This window comes from Oncorhynchus mykiss, chromosome 24, assembly GCF_057628025.1.
Source record: "Oncorhynchus mykiss isolate SJ-2025 chromosome 24, ASM5762802v1, whole genome shotgun sequence".
Classification (NCBI taxonomy): Eukaryota; Metazoa; Chordata; class Actinopteri; order Salmoniformes; family Salmonidae; genus Oncorhynchus; species Oncorhynchus mykiss.
In genome coordinates, this window is record NC_143045.1 from 19,315,631 (window position 1) to 19,341,298 (window position 25,668).

At 45.4% G+C, this 25,668-nt stretch overlaps 1 protein-coding gene across 2 annotated transcripts in view; it reads left to right on the plus strand.

Moving 5' to 3' along the window:
- pitpnm3 (PITPNM family member 3) overlaps positions 1-25,668 on the plus strand; it is a 128,362-nt gene that overhangs the window by 71,431 nt on the left and 31,263 nt on the right. For both annotated transcript variants that reach the window (XM_090218613.1, XM_090218614.1), the window contains exons 9-11: positions 8,379-8,536; positions 10,615-10,785; positions 25,425-25,619. In XM_090218613.1, coding sequence (XP_090074739.1) covers positions 8,379-8,536; positions 10,615-10,785; positions 25,425-25,619 — 524 coding nt within the window. The remainder of the gene's footprint in view (positions 1-8,378; positions 8,537-10,614; positions 10,786-25,424; positions 25,620-25,668) is intronic.

A 25,668-nucleotide genomic window follows, 5' to 3' on the forward strand; every position in this document is an offset into this window, starting at 1 on the left:
TAACTATAACCCTAACCCTTAACCATAACCCTTAACTATAACCCTAACCCTTAACCATATCCCTAACCCTTAACCATAACCCTTAACTATAACCCTAACCCTTAACCATATCCCTAACCCTTAACCCTAACCCTAACCCTTAACCCTAACCCTTAACTATAACCCTAACCCTTAACCATAACCCTTAACCATAACCATAACCCTTAACCCTAACCCTAACCATAACCCTAACCCTTAACCATAACCCTAACCCTTAACCATAACCATAACCCTAACCCTTAACCCTTAACCCTTAACCCTAACCCTTAACCCTAACCCTTAACCATACCCCTAACCCTTAACCCTAACCCTTAACCATAACCCTAACCCTTAACCATAACCCTTAACCATAACCCTAACCCTTAACAATAACCCTAACCCTTAACCCTAACCCTTAACTATAACCCTAACCCTTAACCATAACCATAACCCTTAACCCTAACCCTAACCATAACCCTTAACCATAACCCTAACCCTTAACCATAACCCTAACTCTTAACCCTTAACCCTAACAATAACCCTTAACCCTAACCCTTAACCATATCCCTAACCCTTAACCATATCCCTAACCCTTAACCCTAACCCTTAACCCTTAACCCTAACCATAACCCTTAACCCTAACCCTTAACCATACCCCTAACCCTTAACCCTAACCCTTAACCATAACCCTAACCCTTAACCATAACCCTAACCCTTAACCATAACCCTAACCCTTAACAATAACCCTAACCCTTAATCCTAACCCTTAGCCATAACTCTAACCCTTAACCATAACCCTAACCCTTAACCATAACCCTTAACCATAACCATAACCCTTAACCATAACCCTAACCCTTAACCATAACCCTTAACCATAACCATAACCCTTAACCATAACCCTAACCCTTAACCATAACCATAACCCTAACCCTTAACCATAACCCTTAACCATAACCCTAATCCCTAACCCCTAACCCTTAACCATAACCCTTAACCATAACCCTAACCTTTAACCATAACCCTAACCCATAACCCTAACCCTTGACCATAACCTTAACCCTTAACCCTAACCCTTAACCATAACCCTAACCCTTAACCATAACCCTAACCCTTAACCATAACCCGTAACCCTTAACCCTTAACCCTAACCCTTAACCCTAACCCTTAACCATAACCCTAACCCTTAACCATAACTCTTAACTATAACCCTAACCCTAACCCTTAACCATAACCCTTAACAATAACCCTAACCCTTAACCCTAACCCTTAACCATAACCCCAACCCTTAACCATAACCCTAACCCTTAACCCTAACACTTAACCATAACCCTAACCCATAACCCTTAACCATAACCCTTAACCATAACCCTAACCCTTAACCATAACCCTTAACTATAACCCTAACCCTTAACCATAACCCCAACCCTTAACCATATCCCTAACCCTTAACCATATCCCTAACCCTTAACCCTAACCCTTAACCCTAACCCTAACCCTTAACCATAACCCTAACCCTTAACCATAACCCTTAACTATAACCCTAACCCTTAACCATAACCCTTAACTATAACCCTAACCCTTAACCATATCCCTAACCCTTAACCATAACCCTTAACTATAACCCTAACCCTTAACCATATCCCTAACCCTTAACCCTAACCCTAACCCTTAACCCTAACCCTTAACTATAACCCTAACCCTTAACCATAACCCTTAACCATAACCATAACCCTTAACCCTAACCCTAACCATAACCCTAACCCTTAACCATAACCCTAACCCTTAACAATAACCCTAACCCTTAACCCTAACCCTTAACTATAACCCTAACCCTTAACCATAACCATAACCATAACCCTTAACCCTAACCATAACCCTAAACCTTAACCATAACCCTAACCCTTAACCATAACCCTAACCCTTAACCCTTAACCCTAACCATAACCCTTAACCCTAACCCTTAACCATATCCCTAACCCTTAACCATATCCCTAACCCTTAACCCTAACCCTTAACCCTTAACCCTAACCATAACCCTTAACCCTAACCCTTAACCATACCCCTAACCCTTAACCCTAACCCTTAACCATAACCCTAACCCTTAACCATAACCCTAACCCTTAACCATAACCCTAACCCTTAACAATAACCCTAACCCTTAATCCTAACCCTTAGCCATAACTCTAACCCTTAACCATAACCCTAACCCTTAACCATAACCCTTAACCATAACCATAACCCTAACCCTTAACCATAACCCTTAACCATAACCCTAATCCCTAACCCCTAACCCTTAACCATAACCCTTAACCATAACCCTAACCCTTAACCATAACCCTAACCCATAACCCTAACCCTTGACCATAACCCTAACCCTTAACCCTAACCCTAACCCTAACCCTTAACCATAACCCTAACCCTTAACCCTTAACCATAACCCGTAACCCTTAACCCTTAACCCTAACCCTAACCCTTAACCCTAACCCTTAACCATAACCCTAACCCTTAACCATAACCCTAACCCTTAACCATAACCATAACCCTAACCCTTAACCATAACCCTAACCCATAACCCTAACCCTTAACCCTAACCCTTAACCATAACTCTAACCCTTAACCATAACCCTAACCCTTAACCCTAACCCTATCTACATGTCCACACCCAGTTCAACCCTAACCCTTAACCCTAACCCATAACCCTAACCCTTAACCATAACTCTAACCCTTAACCATAACCCTTAACCATAACCCTAACCCCTAACCCCTAACCCTTAACCATAACCCTTAACCCATAACCCTAACCCTTAATCATAACCCTAACCCTTAACCCTAACCCTTAACCATAACCCTAACCCATAACCCTAACCATAACCCTTAACCCTAACCCTTAACCATAACTCTAACCCTTAACCATAACCCTAACCCTTAACCATAACCCTAACCCTTAACCCTAACCCTTAACCATAACCCTAACCCCTAACCCCTAACCCTTAACCATAACCCTTAACCATAACCCTTAACCCATAACCCTAACCCTTAACTCTAACCCTAACCCTTAACCATAACCCTAACCCATAACCCTAACCCATAACCCTAACCATAACCCTTAACCCTAACCCTTAACCATAACTCTAACCCTTAACCATAACCCTAACCCTTAACCATAACCCTTAACCCTAACCCTTAACCATAACTCTAACCCTTAACCATAACCCTAACCCTTAACAATAACCCTAACCCTTAACCCTAACCCTTAACTATAACCCTAACCCTTAACCATAACCATAGCCATAACCCTTAACCCTAACCCTAACCATAACCCTAACCTTTAACCATAACCCTAACCCTTAACCATAACCCTAACCCTTAACCCTAACCATAACCCTTAACCCTAACCCTTAACCATATCCCTAACCCTTAGCCATATCCCTAACCCTTAACCCTAACCCTTAACCCTTAACCCTAACCATAACCCTTAACCCTAACCCTTAACCATACCCCTAACCCTTAACCCTAACCCTTAACCATAACCCTAACCCTTAACCATAACCCTAACCCTTAACCATAACCCTAACCCTTAACAATAACCCTAACCCTTAATCCTAACCCTTAGCCATAACTCTAACCCTTAACCATAACCCTAACCCTTAACCATAACCCTTAACCATAACCATAACCCTAACCCTTAACCATAACCCTTAACCATAACCATAACCCTTAACCATAACCCTAACCCTTAACCATAACCCTTAACCATAACCATAACCCTAACCCTTAACCATAACCCTAACCCTTAACCATAACCCTAACCCTTAACCATAACTCTAACCCTTAACAATAACCCTAACCCTTAACCATAACCCATAACCCTAACCCATAACCCTAACCCTTAACCATAACCATAACCCATAACCCTAACCCTTAACTATAACCATAACCATAACCCTAACCCTTGCTTCATGTCCACACCCGGCTCAACCCTAACTCTAATTTAAATTTATATTGTCCTCCAAAACTGTGGACAATACCTCCAAGAGTGCAATTCATGCACCGTGGTTGGATTATGAGGAGGTCGTAACAGTACTTTTCCCTTTGCTCATCTCAGTGATAGACACAGTGGGGATTATTCTGCCTTTTCTCTCTCTTGGCAAGGACTCAGTTGACATTCCGATTCAATGAAGATAAAGGTTAAATACAGTTGATACTCAAACTTAGGGAAAATCCCATAATAGTACACTCCTACCATACCATTATTGGCATATACCACTGTCATTAGAGTCATATCTGAATACATGTTTTCTTATCATGCAGTTCCATACCCAATGTTTATTCCAGACATTTCTAGTGACATTTTTTATGATTTGTGTATGAGTGCACGTCCATCCATCTATGTACTCATTGGTGTGATGGGATAACCCAGAAGTACTGTAGCTATCTGGCCCTCAGTCAGGTTGTCATGGGATGTTCTATTTATGTGTGTCACTCTGTCATCAATATGTCCTTTTCTACCTGCCTTTCTGCCTGTCTACCTGCCTGCCTTTCTGCCTGTCTACCTGCCTGTCTGCCTGCCTTTCTGCCTGCATTTCTGCCTGTCTACCTGCCTGTCTGCCTGCTTGTCTGCCTGCCTGCCTTTCTGCCTGTCTACCTGCCTGTCTGCCTGCCTGCCTTTCTGCCTGTCTACCTGCCTGTCTGCCTGCCTGTCTGCCTGCCTGCCTGTCTACCTGCCTGTCTGCCTGCCTGTCTGCCTGCCTGCCTGCCTGTCTACCTGCCTGTCTGCCTGCCTGTCTGCCTGCCTGCCTTTCTGCCTGCCTTTCTGCCTGCCTGTCTGCCTGCCTGCCTTTCTGCCTGCCTTTCTGCCTGTCTACCTGCCTGTCTGCCTGCCTGCCTTTCTGCCTGTCTACCTGCCTGTCTGCCTGCCTGCCTGCCTTTCTGCCTTCCTTTCTGCCTGTCTACCTGCCTGTCTGTCTGCCTGCCTTTCTGCCTGTCTACCTGCCTGTCTGCCTGCCTGCCTTTCTGCCTGCCTTTCTGCCTGTCTACCTGCCTGTCTGCCTGCCTGCCTTTCTGCCTTCCTTTCTGCCTGTCTACCTGCCTGCTTGTCCTCTTTTCTGCCTGTCTACCTGCCTGCTTGTCTGCTTTTCTGCTTGTCTGCTTTTCTGCCTGTCTACCTGCCTGCTTGTCTGCTTTTCTGCTTGCCTACCTGCCTGTTTCTCTGCTGTCCTGCTTGCCTTTCTGCCTGCCAGTCTGCTTGTCTGCCTGCCTGCCTTTCTGTCTACCTGCCGGCCTGCTCTGGGCCATAAATAGCCTATTTGTGGCAGTGCCAGTGTGCATAGGAGACTGACTACTGCAGGTGAATGTCACTATTGCTGGGTGGATGGGGAGCTCCCAGCTCTCTACCATGCTACCAATTAACCAGCACCAAGCAACCAGTGTTCCCATTCCAAATCACATGCTCCAGTGAGGCCCACGTCAGCGTAGTTACAGTCATAGAAATAGCATTTTATTTGTATGGCTACAGTAGCCAGATCCCTGGCAACCTAAGCTGCATCCTAAATAGCACCCTATTCCCTAGTTAGTGCATTTATTTTGGGCCTCTGGTCAAAAGTAATGCACTATATAGGGAATTGGGTGCCCTACCATTGGCGCCCTTTTCTCTCAGAGATTTGACTTGTTCACACTGATTCTGCAGCGTGTCCATGGTGACGCACCTCTCATCATCTTCTCCCCCTGCTAGTTATTCTCTTCATTAAAACCCCAGTCAGCTCAGCAGTGTGGAGGATGGAGGAGGAGGATGATGAAATTTTGCCCGGCCCTTTCCACAGGGCATCACCGCCCGGTCACATGGAGGGCTGTGCTCCGAGAGGGCTCTGCTATTATTAGAGCTGTGATTCCCAGGCATCAGCCCACTCCTCAGGGGCCTCTGGGAAGCCTGCATATCTCCGGGTCAGCTGCCTGTCAGGAGCATCTTTTTCCACCTCAAACAGGGCATTTCCCAGTGGGCCCACTTCTAACAACGAAAGCCTTTTCTCCTTCCTCTGTTGAAGTCGTGATCGGTCAGAGAGTTTCTCTCTCTCCTTCTCTCTCTCTCTCTCTCTCTCTCTCTCTCTCTCTCTCTCCCTCATCAAAAACAACGGACATGGTGATTGACTTTGGAAGGAACACTACCATGCACACACCATCACTGATAAAAGGTGAGCCTATCGAAATAGTGGAGGAGTACAAATACTGTGGTCTAGTCACAACCAGCTGTCCTGGGATCAGTGTACTGACGCTATTTTTTGAAAGGCCAACAGAGAATGTATTTCCGACAGAAACTGCACTTTGTTAATGTTGATCTAACCATCACGGTTCTCTTTTATAAATCATTCATTGAGAGAATTCTGTCCTACTGCTTGACCCGCTGGTTTGGGAATATCAAGGTTGCACAGAAAAATAGGTTGGGCAAGAGAGTCAGGACTTGTGAGAAAATCATGGGGCTCCAACAGCAAGAACTGTCATCTCTCTACCTGGGCAGAGGAGCAGAAGGCCAATAAAAGGGGTTGACTCCTCTCACCCACTCCACTCCGATTTCCAGCTCCTTCCCTCTAGCCTCAGGTACAGACGACCTAAGGTTAAAAGAAATAGGGCCAAGTACTCTTTTATTCAGAATGCAATTCTGCAGCTTAACAAAATGTTGGACTAATTGCACTTTAGCACTTGCAGAATGAATCTATACTTACCTTACCTACTGCCTTGTAAATATCCTTTGCTATTTATACATTTTTTTATGTGTGATATGTTCTATGACTGCTGCAAAATGAATTGACTCTGAGGACAAAGGTTTCTGAATCTGAATCTCTCTATCTCTCTTTCCTTCACTCTCTCATTCCAACTCTATCTCTCTCTTTGCCAATGAGACAACAGCCTATGGCGTTCAGACCCCAGCAGAAAGAGGTGGATTAATGGAGGCCAGGAAAGGAGGTCAGAAATTAGAGCAAGTGAGAGAGGCAGGCAGTAGGAAGACAAAAGACAAAGAGAGCAACCGGCAATCCAAGGCGGATTGATTTTCCCTCTTGGGCTGGCCACAGACCATAATCCTTCACTCTTAGTTTTTGTTGGACTGGAGGGTCTTCTACAGTTTCAGGGTGTGTAGATTTATAGGCAGGCGGTGGGTTTAAGGCTAGCTTGGCTGTTCAAACATCCGCAAGCCCCATCTGTCTCTCTGCTCTGCCAAAGAGAGAGAGGAGAGCTTTTCAGACTGAGTCAGAATGGTCAAGGGCTCTACTAAAGCCCCGGTCTCCTCTCCCAGATAACATATGCTTACCACACACAAGCTCAACCAACCTGTTATTTCCCCTGCCCACTCAAGACACACACAGTGGACTGAGTTGTCAACATCCATTATACTGAGTTACTGAGATGCAGGCTTGTATTTCAATTTGAGTCAGCCTCCCTCGTCTCACTCTTTTGCAACATTTGTAGATTTGGTTTATAATTTTTCTCTCTGCCTCTCTTTTCTCTTTCACCTCCCTCTCTCCTTCCATCCATCCCACTGCACCTCCCTCTCTCCTTCCACCCTCCCTCTGCACCTCCCTCTCTCCTTCCATCCCTCCCACTGCACCTCCCTCTCTCCTTCCATCCATCCCACTGCACCTGCCTCTCTCCTTCCACTCCTCCCTCTGCACCTGCCTCTCTCCTTCCATCCCTCCCTCTGCACCTGCCACTCTCCTTCCATCCCTGCCTCTGCACCTCCCTCTCTCCTTCCACCCCTCCCTCTGCACCTCCCTCTCTCCTTCCATTCCTCCCTCTGCACCTGCCTCTCTCCTTCCATCCCTGCCTCTGCACCTCCCTCTCTCCTGCCATCCCTCCCACTGCACCTCCCTCTCTCCTTCCAACCCTCCCTCTGCACCTCCCATTCTCCTTCCATCCCTCCCTCTGCGACTCCCTCTCTCCTTCCACCCCTCCCTCTGCACCTGCCTCTCTCCTTCCATTCCTGCCTCTGCACCTCCCTCTCTCCTTCCACTCCTCCCTCTGCACCTCCCTCTCTCCTTCCATCCCTCCCTCTGCACCTGCCTCTCTCCTTCCATCCCTGCCTCTGCACCTCCCTCTCTCCTTCCACCCCTCCCACTGCACCTCCCTCTCTCCTTCCACCCCTCTCTCTGCACCTGCCTCTCTCCTTCCATCCCTGCCTCTGCACCTCCCTCTCTCCTTCCACCCCTCCCTCTGCACCTCCCTCTCTCCTTCCATCCCTCCCTCTGCACCTGCCTCTCTCCTTCCACCCCTCCCTCTGCGACTCCCTCTCTCCTTCCACCCCTCCCTCTGCGACTCCCTCTCTCCTTCCACCCCTCCCTCTGCGACTCCCTCTCTCCTTCCTCTTCTCCCAGTCTGATGCAGGAGGGGGTGGACCTGCGCCCCGGCAGCAGCAGTAGTCTGATTTTGAACCCAGGGAGGTTTGACTTTGAGGTCTCTGAATGTTTCCTGCTGGGCTGTCCACTGGGTCTGGTGCTGGCCATGAGACGCACGGTACTGCCTGCTGTCCAGGGTAGGTGTTGTTGGAGAAACACACACACTTCTCACACTCCTCTGTGTCTAGCCAGTCCCTGATGCCACACCTTCCCCACAATGTTTAGCTACCTCACTGATGGACCAGATCGATCTTCATACTTATTTTGCTTGAAAACACCACTAGTTCATAATTCTACTACATACAGCAGATGCAGCTTTTTAGAGCCTTTCTAGACTACAAATATACTTATTTTTTATTTATTTATTTAACCTTTATTTAACTAGGCAAGTCAGTTTAGAACAAATTCTTATTTACAATGACGGCCTGCCCAAAGGCAAAAGGACTCCTGCGGGGACGGGGGCTGGGATTAAAAAGAGAAAATAATACAATTAAAATAAAGGACAAAACGACAAGGGAGACAACACAACACAACATAAACAGAGACCTGAGACAACAGCATGGCAGCAACACAACACAACATAAAGAGAGACCTGAGACAACAGCATGTTAGCAACACAGCACAACATAAACAGAGACCTGAGACAACAGCATGGCAGCAACACAACACAACATAAAGAGAGACCTGAGACAACAGCATGGCAGCAACACAACACTACATAAAGAGAGACCTGAGACAACAGCATGGCAGCAACACAACACAACATAAAGAGAGACCTGAGACAACAGCATGGCAGCAACACAACACAACATAAAGAGAGACCTAAGACAAAAGCATGGCAGCAACACAACACAACATAAACAGAGACCTAAGACAAAAGCATGGCAGCAACACAACACTACATAAAGAGAGACCTGAGACAACAGCATGGCAGCAACACAACACTACATAAAGAGAGACCTAAGACAAAAGCATGGCAGCAACACAACACAACATAAAGAGAGACCTAAGACAACAGCATGGCAGCAACACCACATGACAACAGCATGGTAGCAACACAACATGACAACAGCATGGTAGCAATACAACATGACAACAACATGGTAGCAACACAACATGGCAGCAGCACAACATGGTAGCAGCACAAAACATGATACAAACATTATTGGGCACAGACAACAGCAGAAAGGGCAAGAAGGTAGAGACGACAATGTATCACGCAAAGCAGCCACAAGTGTCCATGACTGAGTCTTTAAGTGAAGAGATTGAGATAAAACTGTCCAGTTTGAGTGTTTGTTGCAGCTCGTTCCAGTCGCTAGCTGCAGCGAACTGAAAAGAGGAGCGACCCAGGGATGTGTGTGCTTTGGGGACCTTTAACAAAATGTGACGGGCAGAACGGATGTTGTATGTGGAGGATGAGGGCTGCAATAGGTATCTCAGATAGGGGGGAGTGAGGCCTTAGAGGGTTTTATAAATAATCATCAACCTGTGGGTCTTGCAACGGGTATACAGAGATGACCAGTTTACAGAGGAGTATAGAGTGCAGTGATGTGTCCTATAAGGAGCATTGGTGGCAAATCTGATAGCCAAATGGTAAAGAACATCTAGCCGCTCGAGAGCACCCTTACCTACCAATCTAAAAATGATGTCTCCGTAATCTAGTAGGATGGTTATCTGAATCAGGGTTAGTTTGGCAGCTGGGGTGAAAGAGGAGTGATTACGATAAAGGAAACCAAGCCTAGATTTAACATTAGCCTGCAGCTTTGATCTGTTCTGAGAGAAGGACAGTGTCCTTCTAGCTATACTCCCAAGTACTTGTATGAGGTGACAACCTCAAGCTCTAAATCCTCAGAGGTAGTAATCACACAGGTGGGGAGAGGGGTATTCTTCTTACCAAACCACATGACCTTTGTTTTGGAGGTGTTCAGAACAAGGTTAAGGGTAGAGAAAGCTTGTTGAACACTAAGAAAGCTTTGTTGTAGAGGATTTACCACAAAATCCGGGGAGGGGCCAGCTGAGTATAAGACTGTATCATCTGCATATAAATGGATGAGAGAGCTCCCTACTACCTGAGCTATGTTGTTGATGTAAATTGAGAAGAGTGTGGGGCTACCTTTCCCACACATCACATTTCGTACACACAAGCCTTATAATTTATTAGTTCACAGACTAAGCGCTCCCTAATCTCTGCTGTCTACTGTCCTATGTCCCTCAGTGAGTCAACTCCGTCCTGCCTGCACCCAGATCTTCAACCTGTTCTACCCCTCAGACCCCTCTGCCTCCAGACTGGAGCCCCTGCTGGAGCCCCTCTTCCACAAGCTGCCCCCCTTCCCCATGCCGCGCTACCAGCGCTACCCCCTGGGAGACGGACGCTGCACACTTATAGGTGAGTCAAAGGGAAACTGTTAATAGAAAATCAATTAAACTAAGGAGGCAATACCGGCATATTCTCTGTTATAAATGTATCGCTCTACTGTATTAGTCATATTTTGGGTTTTGCATTTCAAAGTCAGTGTGAAACATTTTGAGAATTCTAAGTAGGTTGGTTTTATAGCTGCACCATTAAGAGCATCTTGACTGGCTGCATCACCACTTGGTATGACAACAGCTTGGCATCCAACTGCAAGGTGCTACAGAGGCTCGGGGGTGCAGTCCAGTACATCACTGGGGCCAAGCTCCCTGCCATCCAGGACCTCTATACCAGGCGGTGTCAGAGGAAGGCCCTAAACATTGTCAAAGTCATAGACCGTTCTTTCTGTTATCTGGGACCAAAAGGCTCCTGAACAGCTTCTACCCCCAAGCCATAAGAATTGGCAACCTGAACAAATGTTTTTCTTTTACATGTTTTATATTTATTTTGGGGAGTAAATCAGCTTTAATATTCCAGATAGACTGTAGCTTCCTTCCATGTAATTATCTGCATAATTTCCAATCCACCATATATATTTTTTTCAATATATGTATAAAATATATACAGTGGGGCAAAAAAGTATTTAGTCAGCCACCAATTGTGCAAGTTCTCCCACTTAAAAAGATGAGAGAGGCCTGTAATTTTCATCATAGGTACACTTCCACTATGACAGACGAAATGAGAAAAAAAATCCAGAAAATCACATTGTAGGATTTTTAATGAATTTATTTGCAAATGATGGTGTAAAATAAGGTTTAGCTCAACCTGCTAAACCTGTTCAACCTGCTAAACCTGTTCAACCTGCTCAACCTGTTCAACCTGCTCAACCTGCTCAACCTGCTCAACCTGCTAAACCTGTTCAACCTGCTAAACCTGTTCAACCTGCTAAACCTGTTCAACCTGCTAAACCTGTTCAACCTGCTAAACCTGTTCAACCTGCTCAACCTGTTCAACCTGCTCAACCTGTTCAACCTGCTAAACCTGTTCAACCTGCTAAACCTGTTCAACCTGCTAAACCTGCTCAACCTGCTCAACCTGCTCAACCTGCTCAACCTGCTAAACCTGTTCAACCTGCTAAACCTGTTCAACCTGCTAAACCTGCTCAACCTGCTCAACCTGCTCAACCTGCTCAACCTGTTCAACCTGCTAAACCTGTTCAACCTGTTCAACCTGTTCAACCTGTTCAACCTGCTAAACCTGTTCAACCTGTTCAACCTGTTCAACCTGTTCAACCTGCTAAACCTGTTCAACCTGCTAAACCTGTTCAACCTGCTCAACCTGTTCAACCTGTTCAACCTGTTCAACCTGTTCAACCTGCTAAACCTGTTCAACCTGCTAAACCTGCTCAACCTGCTCAACCTGCTCAACCTGCTCAACCTGTTCAACCTGTTCAACCTGTTCAACCTGTTCAACCTGTTCAACCTGCTCAACCTGCTAAACCTGTTCAACCTGCTCAACCTGCTCAACCTGCTAAACCTGTTCAACCTGTTCAACCTGCTAAACATGTTCAACCTGTTCAACCTGTTCAACCTGTTCAACCTGTTCAACCTGTTCAACCTGTTCAACCTGCTAAACATGTTCAACCTGTTCAACCTGTTCAACCTGTTCAACCTGTTCAACCTGTTCAACCTGTTCAACCTGTTCAACCTGCTAAACCTGTTCAACCTGCTCAACCTGCTAAACCTGTTCAACCTGTTCAACCTGTTCAACCTGTTCAACCTGTTCAACCTGCTAAACCTGTTCAACCTGCTCAACCTGCTAAACCTGCTAAACCTGTTCAACCTGTTCAACATGTTCAACCTGCTAAACCTGTTCAACCTGCTCAACCTGCTAAACCTATTCAACCTGTTCAACCTGTTCAACCTGCTAAACCTGTTCAACCTGCTAAACCTGTTCAACCTGCTAAACCTATTCAACCTGTTCAACCTGCTAAACCTATTCAACCTGTTCAACCTGTTCAACCTGCTAAACCTGTTCAACCTGCTAAACCTGTTCAACCTGCTAAACATGTTCAACCTGTTCAACCTGTTCAACCTGCTAAACCTGTTCAACCTGTTCAACCTGCTAAACCTGTTCAACCTGCTAAACATGTTCAACCTGCTCAACCTGCTCAACCTGTTCAACCTGCTCAACCTGCTAAACCTGTTCAACCTGCTAAACCTGTTCAACCTGCTCAACCTGCTCAACCTGTTCAACCTGCTCAACCTGTTCAACCTGCTCAACCTGCTAAACCTGTTCAACCTGCTAAACCTGTTCAACCTGCTCAACCTGCTCAACCTGTTCAACCTGCTAAACCTGTTCAACCTGCTAAACCTGTTCAACCTGCTCAACCTGCTAAACCTGTTCAACCTGCTCAACCTGCTCAACCTGCTAAACCTGTTCAACCTGCTAAACATGTTCAACCTGCTAAACCTGCTCAACCTGCTCAACCTGCTAAACCTGTTCAACCTGCTAAACATGTTCAACCTGCTAAACCTGTTCAACCTGTTCAACCTGTTCAACCTGCTCAACCTGCTAAACCTGTTCAACCTGCTAAACCTGTTCAACCTGTTCAACCTGCTCAACCTGCTCAACCTGCTAAACCTGTTCAACCTGCTCAACCTGCTCAACCTGTTCAACCTGTTCAACCTGCTAAACCTGCTCAACCTGTTCAACCTGCTCAACATGTTCAACCTGCTAAACCTGCTCAACCTGCTCAACCTGCTAAACCTGTTCAACCTGCTAAACATGTTCAACCTGCTAAACCTGTTCAACCTGTTCAACCTGCTAAACCTGTTCAACCTGCTAAACATGTTCAACCTGCTAAACCTGTTCAACCTGTTCAACCTGCTAAACCTGCTCAACCTGTTCAACCTGCTCAACCTGTTCAACCTGCTAAACCTGCTCAACCTGCTCAACCTGCTAAACCTGTTCAACCTGCTAAACATGTTCAACCTGCTAAACCTGTTCAACCTGTTCAACCTGCTAAACCTGCTCAACCTGTTCAACCTGTTCAACCTGCTAAACCTGTTCAACCTGCTAAACCTGTTCAACCTGCTCAACCTGTTCAACCTGCTAAACATGTTCAACCTGTTCAACCTGTTCAACCTGTTCAACCTGCTAAACCTGTTCAACCTGTTCAACCTGCTAAACCTGTTCAACCTGCTCAACCTGCTAAACCTGTTCAACCTGCTAAACATGTTCAACCTGCTAAACCTGTTCAACCTGCTAAACATGTTCAACCTGCTAAACCTGTTCAACCTGCTAAACATGTTCAACCTGTTCAACCTGTTCAACCTGCTAAACCTGTTCAACCTGTTCAACCTGCTAAACCTGTTCAACCTGCTCAACCTGCTAAACCTGTTCAACCTGCTAAACATGTTCAACCTGCTCAACCTGCTAAACATGTTCAACCTGTTCAACCTGTTCAACCTGCTAAACCTGTTCAACCTGTTCAACCTGCTAAACCTGCTAAACCTGTTCAACCTGCTCAACCTGCTCAACCTGCTAAACATGTTCAACCTGTTCAACCTGTTCAACCTGTTCAACCTGTTCAACCTGTTCAACCTGCTAAACCTGTTCAACCTGCTAAACATGTTCAACCTGCTAAACCTGTTCAACCTGCTAAACATGTTCAACCTGTTCAACCTGTTCAACCTGTTCAACCTGTTCAACCTGTTCAACCTGTTCAACCTGCTAAACCTGTTCAACCTGCTCAACCTGCTCAACCTGCTAAACCTGTTCAACCTGCTAAACATGTTCAACCTGCTAAACATGTTCAACCTGCTAAACCTGTTCAACCTGCTAAACCTGTTCAACCTGCTCAACCTGCTAAACCTGTTCAACCTGCTAAACATGTTCAACCTGCTCAACCTGCTAAACATGTTCAACCTGTTCAACCTGTTCAACCTGTTCAACCTGCTAAACCTGTTCAACCTGCTCAACCTGCTAAACCTGTTCAACCTGCTCAACCTGTTCAACCTGCTAAACCTGTTCAACCTGCTAAACCTGTTCAACCTGCTAAACCTGCGACTATTTGCATTTTCGTTTTTTTTGTGCACTGACTATGCACTCTCACTGGACTCTACCCACACACTCACACATACTACACAGACACTCTAACACACACACACACACACACACACACACACACACACACACACACACACACACACACACACACACACACACACACACACACACACACCACACACACACACACACACACACACACACACACACACACACACACACACACACACACACTCACACAGTCTATACCTGTTGTATTCGGCTCATGTGACAAATACATTTGATTTGGTGTGTAGTGAGAAGGTAATGCTAGGATTTATATATTCTGAAACACACACACAAATGCATGCACATCCACACTCTCACACACACACAGTGGTGGAACTGAGGCTCTCACTGTCTGTTAGCCTTACAGAAAAATAGGCGAGTCTGGACCTAAACCTGTTCAACCTGCTAAACCTGTTCAACCTGCTAAACCTGTTCAACCTGCTCAACCTGCTCAACCTGTTCAACCTGCTAAACCTGCGACTATTTGCATTTTCGTTTTTTTTGTGCACTGACTATGCACTCTCACTGGACTCTACCCACACACTCACACATACTACACAGACACTCTAACACACACACACACACACACACACACACACACACACACACACACACACACACACACACACACACACACACACACACACACACCACACACACACACACACCACACACACACACACACACACACACACACACACACACACACACACACTCACACAGTCTATACCTGTTGTATTCGGCTCATGTGACAAATACATTTGATTTGGTGTGTAGTGAGAAGGTAATGCTAGGATTTATATATTCTGAAACACACACACAAATGCATGCACATCCACACTCTCACACACACACAGTGGTGGAACTGAGGCTCTCACTGTCTGTTAGCCTTACAGAAAAATAGGCGAGTCTGGACCTAAACCTGTTCAACCTGCTAAACCTGTTCAACCTGCTAAACCTGTTCAACCTGCTCAACCTGCTCAACCTGTTCAACCTGCTAAACCTGTTCAACCTGCTAAACCTGCGACTATTTGCATTTTCGTTTTTTTTGTGCACTGACTATGCACTCTCACTGGACTCTACCCACACACTCACACATACTACACAGACACTCTAACACACACACACACACACACACACACACACACACACACACACACACACACACACACACACACACACACACACACACACACACCACACACACACACACACACACACACACACACACACACACACACACACACACTCACACAGTCTATACCTGTTGTATTCGGCTCATGTGACAAATACATTTGATTTGGTGTGTAGTGAGAAGGTAATGCTAGGATTTATATATTCTGAAACACACACACAAATGCATGCACATCCACACTCTCACACACACACAGTGGTGGAACTGAGGCTCTCACTGTCTGTTAGCCTTACAGAAAAATAGGCGAGTCTGGACCGAAGCCTTGCATTTCAAAGTCATTATAATTCATCCTCTTGGGTGTTACGTTAACCTGAGACCTCTCTGAGGATCAGACTCAGACACCTGTGTGTTTGTGCATCTGTGTGTGTGTGTGTGTGTGTGTGTGTGTGTGTGAGGTATTACTGGGCTAGATGTGTCAGGGTAGGTAGGTACTAGGTAGCACAATAATCCCAGCAGGGACAGGAGGGCTGGCTTTAACACTCTAATGAAGCACTGATTTTTTTACACAATGTTTTTAGCCTCCTTCTGGGACTTTGAGACTTAAACACCTTGCCTCTGTCCCTGCTTCTCTCAAGGTAAATCATAGGGAGATAGTAGTACAACGTCTGTACAGTACACGGCAACCTACAGCCGTTCTGGTCCTGTCTAGGGGGTGTACTTGTACATCAAGCTGCTTCACGCCACAGAAACAGGAGAAAGGCTCCTGCCCTATGGACCATTCTGGCTCTGACACTGCTTACTTATGGTTCATAAGGGAGTGCCACAGACCTAAAATGCTGAAAGAAACCAACTTATATGTAGTAACCGCAAATAATTACAATAATGTCACAACAACATCAACAACGGCAAATTAGCTGTTAGCAACTCCCCACATTAGCAAACTGCATCCTGACAATATGTGTCATCCTATTCAGAAGTCCCTGTCAGTTAGAAGACATAATGTTTAATTAGAGGGGAGGAATCTCATGGTGCATCAGTAGTTTGTGAGACTGGTGTTCAGCAAGGAGACACTTTCACACTCTCACAGTCCTCCTACTGGGAATAGGGTGTCATTTGGGACACATCCACAGTCTGTCACAGCATTGCTGATTTTTAATTACGCCACTAAATCCATTGATCAGGCTCAGAGGCTGTCAAAGTATGAGTTAAATTAAAACACACCCACGCAGCAGCACACACACACACACACACACACTGAAACACTAATTTCCTTTGGTGCTATAATGTGGGAATTATTTAAAGCGATGGTGACATGGAGAAGTGATCAAATCCTACTCCTATTGGTAAGGCTCTACCATCAGTACCCATCCACACTGTAGAGGCTTTATTGTGATGAAGGGCAGTTTTCTGTTGGTTGCTTTTCTATCGACTGAAATGCAACGGCAATAGACAAACAGCCAATGCTCTGCAACTGTCAACTCCTGAGTTTGTATGGTTATGTCTTTCATATCGCACAGGAAGAGTTTAGTCCTTGCATTGTACTGCAGCAATATTATACATACATACATACGCACACACACAAACACACATGCACACACCACACACACAGAGAGAGAACAGTATGCCTTTGAAGCCAGGCTGTAGTGAAGAGATGTTTCAAGGCCCCAGTATAATCATGAACATCTCCTCCTTCTGTCCGCTGTCCACCACAACATTGGTGCTTTCATTCTTCTTAACTCCCCTCCATTTCCATACTGATAGTGGTGTTGTGGTCCCTATCTATCTCCTGGTTCTCCTGGTGCCTCCTACCCCCTTGCCCTCTCCTACCCACCTGCCCTCTCCTCTCCCCCTCTCCTACCCACCTGCCCTCTCCTCTCACCCCTCTCCTACCCCCCTGCCCTCTCCTCTCACCCCTCTCGTACCTCCCTGTCCTCTCCTCTCACTTCTCTCCTACCTCCCTGTCATTACCTCTCCCCGCAGATACTGTCATCTCGCTCCCTATTTCTCTCTCTCACTTTCTCTATACCCCGCTCTCTCTCTGCATCTTGTCTCTCATTCCCACCCTTTCTCGTTCAACCGCAGATTCTGCCTTACTTTCTTTCTTTCAGTTTATTTTATATTTTGCATTAAATGACAGTCAACAACATTCAGAGGATTCTGTCTTTCTCTCATCTCAATTAAATTAAATTCAAGGGGCTTTATTGGCATGGGAAACATATGTTAACATTGCCAAAGCAAGTGAAGTAGATAATATACAAAAGCCAATGCAAAATATACAAAAAGCCAAGACAATGCAGGAGTGGCTTCGGGAACAGCCTCTGAATGTCCTTGAGTGGCACAGCCGGAGCCTGGACTTCAACCCGAACATCTCTGGAGAGACCTGACAATAGTTGTGCAGCATCGCTCCCCATCCAACCTAACACAGCTTGAGAGTGTCTGTTTGGTTCATCCTTGGGGGCAATTTCCAAACGCCTGAAGGTACCACGTTCATCTGTATAACCAATAATACGCAAGTATAAACACTATGGGACCACTCAGCCGTCATACCGCTCAGGAAGGAGACGCGTTCTGTCTCCTAGAGATGAACGTACTTTAGTGCGAAAAGTGCAAATCAACCCCAGAACAGGGGAGCATGGGGGTGGCAGCAGCATGTTGTGGGGGTGCTTTGCTGGAAGGGGGGCTGGTGCACTTCACAAAATAGATGTCATCATGAGAGAGGAAAATTATGTGGATATATTGAAGCAACATCTCAAGTCATCAGTCAGGAAGTTAAAGCTTGGTGGCAAATGAGTCGTCCAAATGGACAATGACCCCAAGCATACTTCCAAAGTTGTGGCAAAATGGCTTAAGGACAACAAAGTCAAGGTATTGGAGTGAACATCATAAAGTCCTGACCTCAAACCTATAGAAAATTGTGGGCAGAACTGAATAACTGAATAAGCAAATGAGCAAAGAGGCCTACAAACCTGAATCAGTTACACCAGCTCTGTCAGGAGGAAATTCACCTAACTTATTGTGGGAAGCTTGTGGAAGACTACCCGAAATGTTTGACCCAAGTTAAACAATTTAAAGGCAATGCTACCAAATATTAATTGACTGTATATAAACTTCTGACCCACTGGGAATGTGATGAAAGAAATAAAAGCTGATATAAATCATCCTCTCAGCTATTATTCTGTCATTTCACATTCTTAAAATAAAGTGGTGATCCTAACTGACCTAAGACAGGGCATTTTTACTAGGATTAAATGTCAGGAATTGTGAAAAACTGAGTTTAAATGTATTTGGCTAAGGTGTATGTACACTTCCGACTTCAACTGTAAATACGCATAAAAATGGGTTGTTTTTACAGTAGTGTTTGTTCTTCACTGGTTGACCTTTTCTTCTGGTAACAGGTCACACATCTTGCTGCTGTGATGCCACACTGTGGTATTTCACCCAGTAGATATGGGAGTTTATTAAAATTGGGTTTGTTTACGAATTATTTGTGGATCTGTGTAATCTGAGGGAAATATGTGTCTCTAATATGGTCATACATTGGGCAGGAGGTTAGGAAGTACAGCTCAGTTTCCAACTCATTTTGTGGGCAGTGTGCACATAGCCTGTCTTCTCTTCAGAGCCATGTCTGCCTACGGCTGCCTTTCTCAATAGCAAGGCTATGCTCACTGAGTCTGTACATAGTCATAGTTTTCCTTAAGTTTGGGTAAGTCACAGTGGTCAGGTATTCTGCCACTGTGTACTCTCTGTTTAGGGCCAAATAGCATTCTAGTTTGCTCTGTTTTTTTGTTAATTCTTTCCAATGTGTCAAGTAATTACCTTTTTGTTTTCTCATGATTTGGTTGTCTAATTATGTTGCTGTCCTAGAGCTCTGTGGGGTGTGTTTGTGTTTGTGAACAGAGCCCCAGCACCAGCATGCTTAGGGGACTCTTCTCCAGGTTCATCTCTCTGTAGGTGATGGCTTTGTTATGGAAGGTTTGGGAATCGCTTCCTTTTAGGTGGTTGTAGAATTTAACGTCTCTTTTCTGGATTTTGATAAGTAGCAGGTATCGGCCTAATTCTACTCTGCATGCATTATTTGGTGTTTTACGTTGTACACAGAGGATATTTTTGCAGAATTCTGCATGCAGTCTCAATCATCTCTCTCTCTCGCTTTCTCTCTCATCTATCTTTTTCTCGCTCTCATTCACTCTCTCAACCTCTGTTTCTCCTCCAGCAAACATTGTTAAAATCCTGGTGTTGTTTCTTTCTCTCGACAGAGAGTGCGTGACAGTCAGCGTCCCCTGTCTGTGTGCAGTGTGCTGTGAAAATCCCCACTAACACTAAAGTGACAGAGGATGAGGGCTCCAGAGAGAGTAGAAGGAATGGGGCTCATTAAAAATAGAGGATGTGGAGCCTCCCGGGTGGCACAGTGGTTAAGGGCGCTGTACTGCCAACAGAGACTCTGTGCCAACAGAGACTCTGGGTTCGTGCCCAGGCTCTGTCGTAACCGCCCGTGACCGGGTTAGGGAGGGCTTGGCCGGTAGGGATATCCTTGTCTCATCGCGCACCAGCGACTCCTGTGGCGGGCCGGGCGTAGTACGCACTAACCAAAGTTGCCAGGTGCACAGTGTTTCCTCCGACACATTGATGCGGCTGGCTTACGGGTTGGACTCGCGCTGTGTTAAGAAGCAGTGCGGCTGGTTGGGTTGTGTATCAGAGGACGCATGACTTTCAACCTTCGTCTCTCCTGAGCCCTTACGGGAGTTGTAGCGTTGAGACAAGATAGTAGCTACTAAAACAATTGGATACCACGAAATTGGGGAGAAAAAGGGGTAAAATAAAAAAATCTAAATACGCACACGCATGTGTTGTGTCAGGGTTAGTAGAATGTGGTGTCGGACATTTGGCCTGCAGCATTTTCATTTAAAGGACATGCACACGCATGTGTTGTGTCAGGGTTAGTAGAATGTGGTGTCGGACATTTGGCCTGCAGCATTTTCATTTAAAGGACATGCATTGGGTGCGTAATGGTGTTCAGAATGACAAAAATAAAATGTAGATTATGGTTATTCATTAAGTTCCATACATGCAACTCAACGATGCAAGGACATTTAGAAAAGGGGAGATCTAAAGATGCATGGATTGCTAATATGACTAGGATTGTGCCATTGGCCACTGGAGAAATAGTAAGGGCACTTCAATTGACAGATAAAGCTTTTTTTAGTAGCTCTTTTTAATTGTGGTCATCAAAATTGTTTTTAACATGCGATTGCATTTAGAATGGTTACGCAATCATTGGGCTTATAAAAGCCCATTTCACTCCAGCAGCAACATGAGCTGTTTGAGAAGCTGTAGCAGCTCATAGGCTCTGTATCTGTACACTGTGCTTGCGTGATAAACATAACGACTAACGAAAATACACACGCGGCAATTCAATTCCACTAAATGATGCAAATGAACCTATAGACTGATAAGGATGACCGGTCAAATATATTTCCATTGACAGGTTTTTCCAACAATGAATAGGATAAAAAGCATTATGTTGCAATGGGATTTTTATTATTCTCCCTGACAGTTGGATGGCACCAGTTTTATTTATCAGCTTCTAATTGTTTTGATAGGCTAATGGAAACCCTAGTTTGTGTGTGTGTTTGTGTGTAGGTGTGTGCACGTGGGTCCATGCATGTGCTTGCGTACATGCATTCGTAAAAGGATACAACAGATTAAGGAAAATATCTGTCACACCCAGTCACATCTTCTACAATAATTGCCATACAACAGAACCTTAATTTCACTCTCTCATAGGCACACGCTATAGTATGCTGCTTGTTTACATTCCAACATTTATTTAGCCCTGTGTGACACTGAATATGTATGTGACCATCCTTGCCACCTTTCCCCATGCCTATAAAAAGACCAGTCTCAACTGTTGGTTTTTCTTGGCCACCATAACCGCAGGCCTGTATTAGCTCCGCCTGATTCCCCCACACGCCTGCCTGGGAAAGCAGCCTGGAGTTTGTATTCTGCTGTGGTTGCCAGTCCCTTACAGACAGGGGAAATTAGACTGACAGCCGAGTAGTGTGAAGGAGCATCCGATGCTTTGTTTAAACGCTCCACTAAAGGTCACAGCGGCAGCAACACACAGAGTTAACCTCACTGGAATGGATTGCATAATGACAGTAGACATCCTTTAAGGACCGAGCTGATAGACGATGGCTCACAATAACATATTTTGATATGCAGACATGCAAACACACAGGAATATAGTCACATAAACACACACACACACACACACACACACACACTTAAGCATCATGAAAACAAACATCCAGTACACACATTGCTTCTCCATGGATTGCTGGTTAAATAGAGGAATACAAATTGGAGTCCTCAGATGATCAGTCGAGGTGGAGATGCACTGCTTCCTGTTTAGCATTCTGATACAGGAAAATGTTCTCATTGAATACTGTATCTCCATATCCTGGCATCCATGCTGCTGGCATCCATGCCCCCTGCTGCCCATAATAAAAATAATCCAGCCTTTCTGTGTTCTACTGGCCCTGTCATAATGTAAAAACAAAATACCTGCTGAGAACATCAAACAGGGTCTGGTCCCTACATCTGTGGCGTCCAGTGATTCACCGCATCGGTAACCAGTAATCACCCACACATACACATACATGCATGAGAACATGCACGCACGCACCCACAGAGACACACACACACACACACACACACACACACACACACACATACACACACACACACACACACACAGCACATCACCGGGGCCTCTATACCAGGCGGTGTCAGAGGAAGGCCCTAATAGACTTCAGCCAGAGTGAGAGTGTTCCCTCTGCCACCGCACGGCAAGCGGTACCGGAGCGCCAAGTTTAGGTCCAAGAGACTTCTAAACAGCTTCTACCCCCAAGCCATAAGACTCCTGAACAGCTAATCAAATGGCTACCCAGACTATTTGCCCCCCCCCCCCGCGCTGCGAATGCTCTGTTATTATCTATGCATAGCCACTTTAGCAACCCTACCTGCATGTACATAATTATCTCAATTACCTCGACACCGGTGCCCCCGGTTGGCACATTGGCACATTGGCACATTGATACTGTACCAGTACTCCCTGTATATAGCCCCACTATTGTTATTTACTGCTGCTCTTTAATTATTTGTTTTTCTTACCTCTTACTTTTTATTTTTTTTAGGTATTTTCTTAAAACTGCATCTTTGTTTAAGGACTTGTAAGTAAGCATTTCACTGTAAGGTCTAAAGGTCTACACCTGTTGTATTCGGCACATGTGACAAATAAAATGTGATTTGATTTGATCGTACAGACACAGACCTGCCCTTAAATATGCCTGTGCTTAATGGAACGTTCTCCAGGCAGACACTCAGACTGTCTGTTCCTTTCAGAGTCAATGTTAAATGTAATGAGATAGATTACCATGTTATACTGCAAGAGCCTTACATGTAACTGAGACAGAGGACAGACCGACAACAGTCTCCATCACAAATGGGACCCTATTCCCTACAGTGCACTTCTTTTGAAAAGGCCCGTGGTCAAAAGTAGTACACTATATAGAGAATAGGGTGCCATTTGGGACTCACCCCGAAGGATATTGGATATTGTTATTGGGTTGCTTTTATGGATATCGATATGTCAAGGCTTTTCTTTTCTTTTTTTTTTACACTTAATTCACTCGCTCTGTCCTTCCCCTCCCTCTTTCCCTCTACAGTACAGTACACCATAGCATAGTTGTAACAGAAGGCTGATGATAATGTTTCCAGAGCTGGAGAATTGATTGGAACAATGTGGATGCACTCATATAACCTATACTACAGATAGCCTTTACTACAGCCTTTCATTACAATAAACAACAACGCAGTACTGTAACCATGCCAACCATACCTGAGCCCTAGTTATGCTGCTGCCAGAGACAGAGAGTATATTGTCAAGCTATTACAGACATATAAAATGGAGAGGAAGTAGAAGAAAATGCTAAAATAAGGGGAAAGGAACGAATACAAGTAGAATGAACAGCTGAATTGAATTGGATGAAGAGAAAGTACATTGGCCTCAACATGTCTAGGAAATGATGACACATTTCCCTTGTAGTCTATCTGTCTCTCTCTTTTCTCTTCATTGCTCTCTCTTATACTATCTCTCTCTCTCCCTCCCTCTCTCCTTCTTTATTCCAGAGAGGATCCTGTGAAGTTCAACATAAATGTATCATTGAACAGAGGGAGCAGTCACTTGTCTCTAAGAATGATATTATTGATGTGATCTGCTACGAGTATGTCATGTCTTGTAAAGACTATCCTACAGGTCCATGTTCTCTGATACAACCATATATATCACGGGGGAAATCCACGTTTCCTCCTTCAGTCTACGGGACAAAACATACACATCCGTCCAAAAATAAAGGTGAGGAGTAACTAGGGCCATCTGGGCTGTAGTGTAGTTGTTTACAGTTTCCCTCACTGACCTCTCTCTCTCAGCTCCTGGGGTTGGGTGTGTTGATTGGTCATCACCATCGGTCACAATCCCTGGATCATTACAAGCCCAACCTAATTTTTTATTTTTTATTTTACCTTTATTTAACCAGGCAAGTCAGTTAAGAACAAATTCTTATTTTCAATGACGGCCTGGGAACAGTGGGTTAACTGCCTGTTCAGGGGCAGAACGACAGATTTGTACCTTGTCAGCTCGGGGGTTTGAACTCACAACCTTCCGGTTACTAGTCCAACGCTCTAACCACTAGGCTACCCTGCCGCCCCATTACCTGACACTGTGTGTGTTTCCAAGGCTTTCCTCTAGCACGCACAAAACAAGCTAATACCACATACTAGCCAATTAGACCATATAACAGTATTGATTTATTATTTAAAACTTGACCCCTTTTCTCTCCCAATTTTGTGATATCCAATTGGTAATTACATTCTTGTCCCATCGCTGCAACTCCCATAAGGACTCAGGAGAGGCGAAGATCGAGAGCAATGCGTCCACCGAAAAATAACCCATCCAAGCCACACTGCTTCTTGGCACACTGCACGCTTAACCCAGAAGCCTGCTGCACCAATGTGTCGGAGGAAACACCGTACAAATAACCACCGAAGTCAGCGTGCATGTGCCTGACCGCCACAAGGAGTCACTAGAGCGCGATGGGACAAGGACATCACAGCCGGCCAAACCCTCCCCTAACTCGGACGATGCTGGGCCAATTGTGCGGCCTCCTCATGGGCTTCCGGTCGCGGCCGTGACGCCTCCAGCACTGAGATGCAGTGCATTAGACTGCTGTGCCACTCGGGACGCCCATAACAGTACTGATTCACAGAAAATGTTACTAGTTAATTGTTATATAATTAAACTCTCCCTCCCTTTCACTCTTTCTACCACTCTCTCCCTCTGCCTGTCTCTCTCTCATTTTAGCTGACAGTATCCAAAGTCACCCAGAGGTGTTCCTGGAGGCAGAGCCCAGTCCTGGTGCCCCGACCGTGCCCCCTTCCCCTGAGACAGACAGCAGTGGAAGGGGAGGAGGAGGAGGGCGCAGAGCCAGTGTGACCAGCGTGGACAGTGAGACGTCCTTCTGCTCTGTGGGCCGGATGAGTAGCACCATCACCAACAGTGAGTGTGAGAGAGAATGAAAGAGAGACAGGAGAGAGGGAGAGAGAGA